This window comes from Petromyzon marinus, unplaced genomic scaffold (assembly GCF_048934315.1).
Source record: "Petromyzon marinus isolate PM22_M1 ecotype Great Lakes invasive population unplaced genomic scaffold, UKy_Petmar_22M1.pri1.0 PM_G_Scaffold_2, whole genome shotgun sequence".
NCBI lineage: Eukaryota > Metazoa > Chordata > Hyperoartia > Petromyzontiformes > Petromyzontidae > Petromyzon > Petromyzon marinus.
In genome coordinates this window covers 5,479,893-5,494,277 of record NW_027422761.1, presented here as the reverse complement: position 1 = coordinate 5,494,277, position 14,385 = coordinate 5,479,893, and the positions used below count along the sequence as shown (strand labels likewise).

Here is a 14,385-nt window from a genome sequence, read left to right as displayed (position 1 = left end):
TACGTGGGGGGATACGCGAGGGGGATACGTGAGGGGATACGTGAGGGGATACGTGAGAGGGATACGTGAGGGGATACATGAGGGGGATACGTGAGGGGATACATGAGAGGGATACGTGAGAGGGATACGTGAGGGGATACATGAGGGGGAAACGTGAGGGGATACGTGAGGGGGATACGTGAGGGATACGTGAGGGGATACGTGAGAGGGATACGTGAGGGGATATGTGAGGGATACGTGAGGGGGATACGTGAGGGATACGTGAGGGGATACATGAAGGGGATACGTGAGGGATACGTGAGGGGATACGTGAGGGGGATACGTGGGGGGATACGTGAGGGATACGTGAGGGATACGTGAGGGGATACGTGAGGGGATACGTGAGGGATACGTGAGGGGGATACGTGAGGAGATACGTGAGGGGATACGTGAGGGGATACGTGGGGGGATACGTGGGGGGGATACGTGAGGGGGATACGTGAGGGGATACGTGAGGGGGATACGTGAGGGGATACGTGAGGGGGATACGTGAGGGGATACGTGAGGGGATACGCGAGGGGATACGTGAGGGGATACGTGAGGGGGATACGTGAGGACGTGTGACCAACAGCACAAAGGCGGTGAGGAGGAGGAGGGCGATGTTGGTGATGTCGTGTAAAATGATGAGTGATGTGGAAGATGATCACAACGCGTGGTGGTGATGGCGTAAGACGGTGCTGCGGGTGTAGATGTTGGTGTTGGTGAGTGACGGTGAAGTGGAGGTGGTGATGGTGTGGAGGTGATTGTGATGTGTGTGTGATAGTTTGAGTGTTGTTCGTGTGTGTGGAGGGGTGATGGTGTGGAGGTGATTGTGATGTGTGGGTGTGATAGTTTGAGTGTTGTTCGTGTGTGTGGAGGGTGGGGGGTGATGGTGTGGAGGTGATTGTGATGTGTGGGTGTGATAGTTTGAGTGTTGTTCGTGTGTGTGGAGGGTGGGGAGGGTGATGCAGCGTAAGGGGTGTGAGAGAGTGTGATAATGGGGGATTGATGTGAGTGATAATGTGATGGTTGTGGTGTAATGGTGTACATGACGATGATATGGAAATGATGATGTGGTGGTGTAAGTGTTGCGAGGGATGGTGGGAGTCATGGTTCGAGTGATAGTGGAGTAGGTGACGGGAGTGATTGTGTAAGACTTGATGTTGTGAGCAGTGCCGTGATGATGTGAATGGTGATGGGAGAAATGCTGCGAATATTGGTAGTGAGTGATGTTGGAAGGGGCACTGCGGAGGTGAGATGTTAACTACCTCGCCAGGTGTACAGAAAGTCGTGGGTTAGATCCCGACCCTGACGACGCCTGCTGTGTATTTGGAGTTTGCGGTGTCTCTCTCTGTGTGGTGAGATGTCAACTACCTCGCTAGGTGTACAGGAAGGCGTGGGTTCGATCCCGTCCCTGACGACGCCTGCTGTGTATTTGGAGTTTGCGGTGTCTCTCTCTCTCCCCGTGGTCGCGTAGATTTTTCTCCGGCTCCGGCTTTCCCTCCACATTTATATAATCAACGTGCGTTTAGAGTATTTGGCTGCTATACATTTCCACGTGAATGAGCCACTTTGTTGAGCTATAATTTGTGGCCAGGTCGCTTCTGAAAAAGAGCTTTACAGCTCGGTGGGATTTACCTTGTTAAATAAATACTGTATAGTAATTTACCGTCTATTGGAACCCCACTTCTCTGCTTTCTCTATGTGCTGTGAAGAAGGGCCATTGCCTGAAACGTCACCAGTAAATATACCCTTTCTTTTTAAGGTGACAGTCCTCTTGACGAATATGTTGAATTTTATTCGTGACACCACTGCCAATGCAGCAGCGTCGCCGCCACATACATTTTAGACCGATATCATTAGACTTGGCTCACCGTCTCCGCTGTGTGCAGGAATGCTCCAAGAGGAAGCGGGCCGGGGTGAGTGTGGGGGTGAGGAGCGGACGCAGGCCCTGCTGGTGAGTGACTGCCTGCCGTGCGGAGGGTGTCCGTCGGCGGGTGAGCGCGTGCTCATGGCTCAGCGGAATCCCAAGCAGCTGATGGACGTGCTGCACCCGCCAGAGGTGACGATGCTCTGGGGGAAACCACGACTACATTCGCACAACTGTAAACACACACTCGGTCACCTGCGCAGCTACGAACACTGCAACAGCAGCAGCCGCCGTTCGCCACTAAGCGGCGGCGATGTCACCACTGCGTCCTGCGCCAGGCCGGGTGCACGTTGAGGACGCGTGAAGTGTCGAAGGCTCGCTGACGGGAGCTCACGGAACAGACCCAGGTGGTACCGTGGGTTGACTGACTGAGGCGATTGGTAGATGCACCACCAGCTGCGTGCCGCCTACCGTACCCAAACTCGCTGCATTTTAGCCGCCCCTCTCGCTCCGCTCGTCGTTCCCGCTCGTCGTTGTGAGCGTCGCTCCTCCGCCCTCCGTTGTTGTTGGAGGGCGACCGCCTCCAACCGCCCGGCTACAAATACATCCGCGTGTGTAAGTACGGTGACGTGCGCAAAGACAAATACCCCACCCGTGGCGTTGACGGGCCTTTGGGGCGAGCGCCGTGAAGACCGGCACGGCGCGCGAGGCAAACGTTTACCACGCACCGCACCGGGGCGCTCGTTCTAAGAGTCGGCCGAGGGGAGGCCCGGGACCGGTTCGCGTCTGTCGTCACCGAGGTTGGCCGCGAGCGAGAATCGATCCCGGGTCATGGGGGGGGCCTCGTCGACGCGGTGCGTGAACCGCCGCGCCGCTGCTCGCCGCTACGCCGACCCGCACGCGCCCCAAACGCGACCGCCGCCTACGCCGCCGCCCCGTGGACTCGCGAGCGCCGAAGGCCGTGTCGGCCGAGTGGCTGGCGTGGCTGGCGGCGCTGCGTGGACGTGGCGGAGAAGGCACGCAGACTCACGGAGCTTCCTGCACGGCCTGGGTGAGGGGCCCTCGATCGCAACTCGCACGGTCACACCCCCTCACTCACTCACTCACACCTCCTCACTCACTCATACTCACTCACTCACACCCCCTCACTCACTCACTCACACTCACACCTCCTCACTCACTCACTCATACTCACTCACTCACACCTCCTCACTCACTCACTCACACTCACTCAAACCTCCTCACTCACACACACTCACACCCCCTCACTCACACCCCCTCACTCACTCACACTCACATCTCCTCACTCACACTCACTCACACTCACACCTCCTCACTCACTCACACCCCCTCACTCACTCACTCACACACTCACACCCCCTCACTCACACACTCACACCTCCTCACTCACACCTCCTCACTCACTCACTCACACTCACACCTCCTCACTCACTCACACCTCCTCACTCACTCACACCTCCTCACTCACACCCCTTCACTCACACCCTCACTCACTCACACTCACACCTCCTCACTCACACCTCCTCACTCACACCCCCTCACTCACACACTCACACCTCCTCACACACTCACACCTCCTCACTCACTCACACCTCCTCACTCACACCCCCTCACTCACACCCCCTCACTCACACCCCCTCACTCACACTCCCTCACTCACACCTCCTCACTCACTCACACCTCCTCACTCACACCCCCTCACTCACACCCCCTCACTCACACCCCCTCACTCACACCTCCTCACTCACACCCCCTCACTCACACCTCCTCACTCACACTCCCTCACTCACACCCCTTCACTCACACCTCCTCACTCACACCCCCTCACTCACACTCCCTCACTCACATCCCCTCACACTCCCTCACTCACACCTCCTCACTCACACTCCCTCACTCACATCCCCTCACACTCCCTCACTCACACCTCCTCACTCACACTCCCTCACTCACATCCCCTCACACTCCCTCACTCACACCTCCTCACTCACACTGGCTCACTCACACCTCCTCCTCCAAACACGGCGAGTTGAGTTGATGCCAAAGAGCTCCATTTTGGTCTCATCTGATCACAACACTTTCACCCAGTTGTCCTCTGAATCATTCAGATGTTCATTGGCAAACTTCAGACGGTCATGTATATGTGCTTCTTGAGCAGGGGGACCTTGCGGGCGCTGCAGGATTTCAGTCCTTCACGGCGTAATGTGTTACCAATTGTTTTCTTGGTGACTATGATCCCAGCTGCCTTGAGATCATTGACAAGATCCTCCCGTGTAGTTTTGACATGCGTTTTTATGGATTTTTTGGTGTTATTCTGTCTCTCACTGTTCAAATTAACCTACCATTGCAATTATAGACTGATCATTTTTTTGTCAGTGGGCAAACGTACAAAATCAGCAGGGGATCAAATACTTTTTTCCCTCACTGTAAGTGGGTGAGTGGGTGGGTGAGTGGGTGGGTGAGTGGTGGGTGAGTGGGTGGGTGAGTTAGTGGGTGAGCGGGTGGGCGAGTGAGTAGTTGAGTGGGTGTGCGGGTGGGTGAGTGAGTGGGTGAGCGGGTGGGTGAGCGGGTGGGCGAGTGAGTAGTTGAGTGGGTGAGCGGGTGGGTGAGCGGGTGGGTGAGTGAGTGAGCCTCACCTGCAGCGTGGGTGGACAGCAGCTCGGCCGTCACCAGCGAGTGAGTGAAGTGGAAGAGGGACGACGTGAACTCCTCCTCCTCCGCAGCTGCCCACCGTGCACACGAGGCCACCGCGGGGTTCACCGCGGGGTTCACCGCGGGGTTCACTGCGGGGTTCACCGCGTTCTACTAAAACAAACTAAAACTGCCTTTTATTTGACCTGGCAAGGCCCCGGTGTGTTGCTGTGCAGCGCTGTTTTAGAAGCGACCCCGGCCACCGCAAATGACAGCCCCACGAAGTGGGCCGCTGTCGTCGCCGCGTCAAGAAGCGTGAACAACAATAATGTTAAATCGAAGGAGATGGTGCTCGTAACGTTACGAAAGAGGGCAGAATGAAAGTTCTCGATTTGAAGCTTTCGTGACTGCAAGGATCCACGCTCTTTGGTACTATTCGGTAAAGTCACTTAGGTAAAAAAATTTAAACAAAAATCACGACGTTTCAGGCCACAACACAAGCGGCCTTCATCAGGTGACAGTCTGGTCCCTTCACCTGATGAAGGCCGCTTGTGTTGTGGCCGAAACGTCGTGATTTTTGTTTTAATTTTTTACCTACGTGACTTTACCCAATAGAACCAAAGAGTACAGAATGAAAGTGTTAATCTTTTTTAAAAAAATAAACTTTTTTGGAAGTGTTGCATTCACAACTTTTGCTCAAATTTTTTTTTGTTATTCATGGCAACCCATTTTTATAACCATCCATCCATTTGGCGTTAAAAACTATTTAACGCTACTGCTACCTCACACCTCCAATGTGCACGGTTGGTTACGTACAATGCGAAATACGTTCAACATACACACATACCCTCTTGTGTCCATCTGACTGAAGTGTAAGTGTGATCATAAATGCATTCTTTGTTAAGTAAAAACAAACACAATTTTAATAATTTTAATCAGAATGTCTTAGTGACTGGCAATCATTACATACTTTATTAAAATCGATTTTTTTATTTGTTCATTCATGCACCATTATGATTTTGTTGAGATCTCTGCTCCACATCTTAAACCACACATTTCTAACTTAATCCCTTTGTACTGCCGGTGTGCACAGAGGAGTGGAGGGATAGGGGGATTAAAATAACGTGCCCATTATTTCATCTGCTCCACCGCCGGGGGCAGCGGTGGTGGTGGTGCCCGGCACCAGCTGCAGCTGCAGGGTGACAGCCGCTCACTCAGCCAGCCACTCACTCAACCAGCCACTCACCCAGCCACTCACCCAGCCGCTCACCCAGCCACTCACCCTGCCACTCACCCAGCCACTCACCCACCCACTCACCCAGCCAGCCACTCACCCAGCCACTCACCCTGCCACTCACCCAGCCAGCCACTCATCGAGCCACTCACTCACTCACTTACCCACTCACTCACCCACCTACTCACCCACTCATCCACCCACCCACCCACTCACCCACCAACTCACCCACCCACTCACCCACCAACCCACTCACCCACCCACCCACCTACTCACCCACCCACTCACCCACCCACTCACCCACCCACCCACTCACCAACCCACTCACCCACCCAACTACTCACCCACCCACTCACCCACTCACCCACCCACTCACTCACCCACTCACCCACCAAACCACTCACCCACCCACCTACTCACCCACTCATGGGTGAGTGGGTGGGTGGGTGGGTGAGTGGGTGGCTGCGTGGGTGAGTGAGTGAGGCGTGGATGGGTGGGTGGTTTGGTGAGTGGGTGGGTGGGGGGTGGGTGGGTGGGTGAGTGAGTAGGCGGGTGAGTGAGTGGGTGAGGGAGTGAGTAGGTGGGTGGGTGAGTGAGTGGGTGTGTGAGTGAGTGAGTGGGTGAGTAAGTGAGTGAGTGGGTGGTGGTGATGCTGCCGCTGACGATGGTGACAATAATGATGTTGATTATGAGTTTCTCACACCATCAGCTTCAGCAGAATCATCAGCATCATCATCAGAATCATCAGCATCATTAGCATCATCAGCATCATCATCAACTTCATCATCAGCATCATCATCGGCTTCAGCAGAATCATCATCAGCATTATCGGCATCTTCATCGTCATCACCGTCACTGCGGTGGTGGTGGTGGTGGTGACGGTGTTTGTGAGCTGACTCACCGTGGTGACGGTGATGGTTGTGACGGTGATGGTGAGCTGACTGTCACCATGGTGACGGTGGTGGTGAGCTGACTGTCACCATGGTGACGGTGGTGGTGGTGACGGTGGTGGTGGTGAGCTGTCACCATGATGACGGTGGTGGTGAGCTGACTGTCACCATGGTGATGGTGAGCTGACGGTGATGGTGAGCTGACTGTCACCATGGTGATGGTGAGCTGACTGTCACCATGGTGACGGTGGTGGTGAGCTGACTGTCACCATGGTGGTGGTGAGTTGACGGTGATGGTGAGCTGACTGTCACCATGGTGGTGGTGAGCTCACCATCACCATGGCGACGGTGGTGGTGAGCTGCTGACCGTCTTCGTGCCTTCAATGTCTCCCCCAGCTCCTCTACGACTTCCACCCCAAGAAGAAGCAGAAGACCAAAGGCGTCTACAAGGTGAGTGGCTGGTGAGCGAGCCACTGGTGAGTGGGTGAGCGGGTGGGTGAATGGGCGAGCGGGTGGGTGAGCGGGTGGGTGGGTGGGTGAGCGGGTGGGTGGGTGAGTGGGCGAGCGAGCCGCGGGTGAGCGGGTGAGTAGCCGAGTGAGCGGGTGAGCAGGTGAGCTAAGTGGGTCTCATGGTGATGGTGGTGATGATGATGGCGGCGATGATGATGGCTGTAGTGGGTCTCATGGTGGTGGTGATGATGATCATTTGACTGCTTCCCTCCCTCCCCCTCTCTCCCCGCGTAGACGAAGAGCAGGCAGCCGCTGTGCACCAGCCAGATCTTTGCGCAGGACGAGCACACGGCTCAGACGGAGCTCTTCTCTGCCAAGTTTGAGCTGGCGCGGAGCAGCGCTGCCAAGCGCAGGATGTCACTCAAACCCGTGTGGGTGCCCGCACGCTCACCCACCCACTCACTCGCTCACCCACTCACTCACTCACTCACCCACTCACTCACCCGCCCACTCACTCACTCACCCACCTACCCACTCACCTACTCACCCACTCACTCACCCACTCACTCACCCACCCACCCACTCACCCACCCACCCACTCATTCACTCACTCACCCACCCACCCACCCACTCACTCACCCACTCACTCGCCCACTCACCCACAAACTCACCCACCCACTCATCCGCTCACTCACCCGCCCACCCTGACGTTGCGTGTGTGCGTGTGTGTGCGTGTGTCTACGTGCGTGTGTGTGAGTGTGTGTCTGCGTGTGTGTGTATCTGCGTGCGTGCGTGTGTCTGCGTGCGTGTGCGTGCATGTGTGTGTCTGTGCATGTGTGTGCATGTGTGTGTCTGTGCATGTGTGTGCGTGTGTGTGTCTGTGCATGTGTGTGTCTGCGTGCGTGCGTGTGTCTGTGCATGTGTGTGCGTCTGCGTGCGTGCGTGTGTGTGTCTGTGCATGTGTGTGTGTCTGCGTGCGTGTGTGTGTGTCTGCGTGCGTGTGTGTGACTGTGTGTGTGTGCTGCGCTCTTTTCAGGTTGGGGACAAATCTCTTCCAGAAGAATCCCAAGCACGTGTCGGTGCTGTCGGAGAGGTGAGCACCCCGCACCGCTGATGGTGATGATGGTGATGGTGTTGATGGTGTTGATGATGGTGTTGATGATGGTGTTGATGGTGTTGATGATGGTGTTGATGATGGTATTGATGTTATTGATGGTGTTGTTGATGTTGTTGATTGTTGTTGATGGTGTTCTTTATGTTGTTGATGTTGTTGATGGTGTTTTTGATGTTATTGATGGTGTTGTTGATGTTGTTGATGTTGTTGCAGCGGTAACAGCTACGAGACGCCGCTGTCACCTGTCCAGGTGGCAGCGCTCAGGGCGGAGAGAATCGCTAAGGAGAAGAAGGTGAGAGTGGGGGGGGAGAGTGGGGGGAGAGTGGGGGGTGGGGGGGGGAGAGTGGGGGGAGAGTGGGGCGAGGGTGGGTGACTGAGTGCGTGGGTGAGTGGTGGGTGAATGGGTGAACATGCAAACACACATGACTCTGATAATAACAATATGATGCATTGTCTTCAATAACAATGTAACTTGAACGATATGATGCATTGTCTTTAATAACAATGTAACCGTAAAAATAGTATGCATTGTCTTCAATAACAATGTAACTATAACACTAGGATGCATTGTCTTTAATAACAATGTAACTGTAACAATAGGATGCATTGTCTTTAATAACAATGTAACTGTAACAATAGGATGCATTGTCTTTAATAACAATGTAACTGTAACAATATGATGCATTGTCTTTAATAACATTGTAACTATAACACTAGGATACATTGTCTTTAATAACAATGTAACTATAACAATAGTATGCATTGCCTTTAATAACAATGTAACTATAACACTAGGATGCATTGTCTTCAATAACAATGTAACCGTAAAAATAGTATGCATTGTCTTCAATAACAATGTAACTATTACACTAGGATGCATTGTCTTTAATAAGAATGTAACTGTAACAATATGATGCATTGTCTTTAATAACAATGTAACTATAACACTAGGATGCATTGTCTTTAATAGCAATGTAACTGTAACAATATGATGCATTGTCTTTAATAACAATGTAACTATAACAATAGGATGCATTGTCTTTGATAACAATGTAACTATAACAATAGGATGCATTGCCTTTAATAACAATGTAACTATAACACTAGGATGCATTGTCTTTAATAGCAATGTAACTGTAACAATATGATGCATTGTCTTTAATAACAATGTAACTATAACAATAGGATGCATTGTCTTTGATAACAATGTAACTATAACACTAGGATGCATTGTCTTCAATAACAATGTAACTATATCTTCTTTGGTTCTTTCGGTAAAGTCACGTAGAATGAGAATAAAATAATAAATTGATAAATTGTAACTATAACAACATGATACATTGTCTTTAATAACAATGTAACCATAACAATAGGATACATTGTCTTTGATAACAATGTAACTATAACAATATGATGCATTGTCTTCACTAACAATGTAACTATAACGATATGATGCATTGTCTTTAATAACAATGTAACCGTAATAATATGCATTGTCTTTAATAACAATGTAACTATAACAATATGATGCATTGTCTTCAATAACAATGTAACTATAACAACAGGATGCATTGTCTTTAATAACAATGTAACTATAACAACAGGATGCATTGTCTTTAATAACAATGTAACTATAACAATAGGATGCATTGTCTTTAATAACAATGTAACTATAACACTAGGATGCATTGTCTTTAATAGCAATGTAACTGTAACAATAGGATGCATTGTCTTTAATAACAATGTAACCATAAAATATGATACATTGTCTTTGATAACAATGTAACCATAAAAACAGGATGCATTGTCTTTAATAACAATGTAACTATATCTTCTTTGATTTTTCGGTAAAGTCACGTAGAATGAGAATAAAATAATAAATTGATAAATTGTAACTATAACAATATGATACATTGCCTTTAATAACAATGTAACCATAACAATATGATACATTGTCTTTAATAACAATGTAACCATAACAATAGGATGCATTGTCTTTGATAACAATGTAGCTATAACAACAGGATGCATTGTCTTTAATAACAATGTAACTATAACAATAGGATGCATTGTCTTTAATACCAATGTAATCATAACAATAGGATGCACTGTCTTTAATAACAATGTAACTATAATAACGGGATGCATTGTCTTTAATAACAATGTAACTATGACAATATGATACATTGTCTTTAATAACAATGTAACTATAACAATAGGATGCATTCTCTTTAATAACAATGTAACCATAACAACAGGATGCATTGTCTTTAATAACAATGTAACCATAACAACAGGATGCATTGGCTTTAATAACAATCTAACTATAACAATAGGATGCATTGTCTTCAATAACAATGTAACTATAACAATAGGATGCATTGTCTTTAATAACAATGTAACCATAACAATACGATGCATTGTCTTCAATAACAATGTAACTATAACAATATGATGCATTGTCTTTAATAACAATGTAACCATAACAATAGGATGCATTGTCTTTAATAACAATGTAACCATGACAATAGGACGCATTGTCTTTAATAACAATGTAACTATAACAATAGGACGCGGCGGCCGCGGGCGGTGTGGGGCCGCCGCCGCCGGATCTCACCGCCGACCAGCCGCAGTGGCTTGTCAACGAGGACTGGGCCCTGCTACAGGTGACGCGGTGGGGGGTGAGGGTGGTGGGTGAGGTGGGGAGGGTTTAAGGGTTTACATCACGGTTAAGGTTTAGGGGTTTAGGCCACCCACCCACTCGACAACAACCACCGCTGCGGTGTTGTCGCTTGTTCCAAGTGGAGAGGCCCAAGTGCTACTAAAGCACTTGCTGATGGCAACTTCTTCTTGGGTTCTTGCGGTAAAGTCACGTAGAATGAGAATAAAATAATAAATTTGGTAAAATAAAATAACACAATAAAATTATCATTTATTTGATCAATTTATTATTTTATTCTCATTCTACGTGACTTTACCGAAAGAACCAAAGAAGATGAATCCTTGCAGTCACGAAAGCTTTAAATCGAAACATGGCAACTTCGCCAGCCAGCCCAGGCCTCCCCGCATGCTGGAGCTGGCTTCTCATTATTGCCGGGGACGTCGATTTTAATCCAGGCCCCGTCTTTCCCTTGTGGCGACTGCGGCATGAACGTCAATGCAAATTCCATCCAACGCGACGGTTTGCAAAGCTTCGTAACGCAAACGCTGCGCTGCTTTAGCCCGCATCCCCAGCTCAAATTCCGGCCGGTTCTGCAAATCGTCCAGTCCAACAACTCCACCTTGCACAACCACAACACGAAACGTCCACGACAAAAACGACCTTAAAATCCTTCGACCAAAACATCGACGGCGTCAACGACAAATCTCTTGAACTCTGGCACCTTCCTACAAGATAACTCCATTGACGTAGCCGCCATCAAAGAAACAAAATTAAAATCCACTTCTCGCGTGCCCCGACTTACAAAATGTCACTTTCCTCCGTAAGAGAGACCGACCAACAGCCGGTGGCGGTCTCCCTTTACCTCATCCACGACAGCATTCAATTTGAAGATATTAAAATCCCAATGCCTCATTCTGATATCACCTTATCAAATCCCGTCTGGGCCCGCTCACCGTAATCAACGTCTACATCTCGGCGACGAGGTCTTGCCCTCGCAACTATGAGTTCAATATATATCGACTTTTACCAAACGACGACTCAATTGTTATTGGAGATTTCGACGCCCGCAAAAAAAGGCCGCAGTCTTCCCCTCCCCGATGCACGTGGCGACCTCATTGCTGGTATCTTGAACGGCTCCCCTTATGGGGTACTCGATGAAAAGAATCAAACCAGAGTTCCGTCATCACCTTGCCCTTCAATAGCGTCAGGAAAACTCCTTTCATCAATCGACTGGCGAGTCTTTTTGAGGCCCTTGGAGCCGACCGCCCACCTATTGCGTTGACCCTCAATGCCGCCAAACATTCACAAACTCCTAAAAACCGTTCACTCGATGCTTTCGGTAAAGTCACGTAGAAGAGAAATAATAAAATAATAAAACAATAAAATTCTCACGACGTTTCGATTGCTAAACAAACATGCAATCATCAGCAGGTGTGAAATCCACAGCGAGAAGATTTTGAAAAAAAAAGTGGCGTTTTTTTAATGATGATTGCAAATGTTGTGAGAATGATTTTTTAAAAATATTTTTATTATTTTATTGTTTCCCTTCTACGTGGTGGTGACTTTACCGAGAGAACCAAGAATATGAATCCCTGCAGTCACGGAAGCTTTAAATCTACATTTAAATCCTAAAAACCGCTTGTATTACAACTTTAAAAAAGGAAACTGGCCACTTTTCACTTATGGTTCAGAATAATTATTCACCGACAACATCAACCATAGCCACACATCCGCAAATAACTCTGAAAAGAATTTCAGAAACATCATCGCGACTACCACCAAGCACACCGTCGCTGGGGGGTTGCTGCAAGCAACACCTTCCCTGCCTCCCTAAACAAGCCTCAACGCTAATAAACCAACGGAACACCATTAGGACAAACAATCCTACATCACCACAAATCCTCCCGGCCTTCAATATTGAAATCACAATGCTAATCAATCAAGCCAAAACAGGGAACGCTGGCACGAGTTTGTCGAATCTTTTGAACACCGCCAAAACTCATCAAAACTTTGGAAGACCATCAAAACCTTAGACGGACACTCCAAACCGCCAATTGCACAACCACTTTCAACAACATATCCGATCTTGAAACTACTGGTACCAGTCATCGGCAAGTCCACTCAGCTCCACGTCCTCCTGTACCATGTCACTCCATCTCTTCTCTGGCCCGGGCCGTGCCCGTTTAGCCCCCTCTATCCGGCAGAACAAAAGCTGTTTAGGCATGCCGGACCACAGACACACACGCACACAAACTTACCCACTCACCCACCCACCCACTCACCCACCCACCCACCCACTCACCCACCAACCCACTCACCCACCCAACTACTCACTCACCCACCCACCCACTCACCCACCCACTCACTCACCCACTCACCCACCCACCCACTCACTCACTCACCCACTCACCCACCCACGCACTCACCCAACTACTCACCCATCCACCCACCAACCCCCCCCTCCCTCCGTGTCTCCTCACCAGGCGATCCAGCAGCTGCTGGAGCTGCCGCTGAACCTGGCCCTGGTGTCCCCGGCGCACACCCCCAACTGGGAGCTGGTGAGCGATGTGGTGAACGTGGTGAGCCGCGTCTACCGCTCACCCAAGCACTGCCGCTCGCGCTACGAGGCCGTTGTGGTGCCACGCGAGGAGGGCAAGGTGGGTGGCTGGGTGGGGGGGTGGGTGGGTAAGTGAGTGGGTGTGTGGGTGGCTAGTGGGGGGGTGGGTGGGTAAGTGGGTTGGTGGGTGAATGGGTGAGTGGGTAGGTTGGTGAGTGAGTGGGTGGGTTAGTGAGTGGGTGAGTGGGTGGCTGGGTGAGTGAGTGGGTGCATAGGTGAGTGGGTGGGTGGGTGGGTGGCTGCGTGGGTGAGTGAGTGAGGCGTGGATGGGTGGGTGGGTGGTTTGGTGAGTGGGTGGGTGAGTGAGTGGGTGGGTTAGTGAGTGGGTGAGTGGGTGGCTGGGTGGGGGGGTGGGTGGGTAAGTGGGTTGGTGGGTGGGTGAATGGGTGAATGGGTGGCTGGGTGAGTGAGTGGGTGAGCTGACTATCACCATGGTGACAGTGGTGGTGGTGACGGTGATGGTGAGCTGTCACCGTGGTGACGGTGATGGTGGTGACGAGCTGACTGTCACCGTGGTGATGGTGATGGTGAGCTGACTGTTACCATGGTGACGGTGGTGGTGAGCTGACTGTCACCATAGTGATGGTGAGCTGACGGTGATGGTGAGCTGACTGTCACCATGGTGATGGTGATGGTGAGCTGACTGTCACCATGGTGATGGTGATGGTGAGCTGACTGTCACCATGGTGACGGTGATGGTGAGCTGACTGTCACCATGGTGACGGTGGTGGCGAGCTGACTGTCACCATACTGATGGTGAGCTGACGGTGATGGTGAGCTGACTGTCACCATGGTGATGGTGAGCTGACGGTGATGGTGAGCTGACTGTCACCATGGTGGTGGTGAGCTCACCATCACCATGGTGACGGTGGTGGTGAGCT

At 50.4% G+C, this 14,385-nt stretch overlaps 1 protein-coding gene across 1 annotated transcript in view; it reads left to right on the top strand.

Moving 5' to 3' along the window:
• Positions 1-14,385, top strand: part of LOC142912370 (uncharacterized) — a 38,452-nt gene that overhangs the window by 17,836 nt on the left and 6,231 nt on the right. The window contains exons 3-8 of the mRNA XM_076060534.1: positions 1,911-2,080; positions 7,406-7,542; positions 8,148-8,204; positions 8,439-8,517; positions 10,796-10,891; positions 13,371-13,544. Coding sequence (XP_075916649.1) covers positions 1,911-2,080; positions 7,406-7,542; positions 8,148-8,204; positions 8,439-8,517; positions 10,796-10,891; positions 13,371-13,544 — 713 coding nt within the window. The remainder of the gene's footprint in view (positions 1-1,910; positions 2,081-7,405; positions 7,543-8,147; positions 8,205-8,438; positions 8,518-10,795; positions 10,892-13,370; positions 13,545-14,385) is intronic.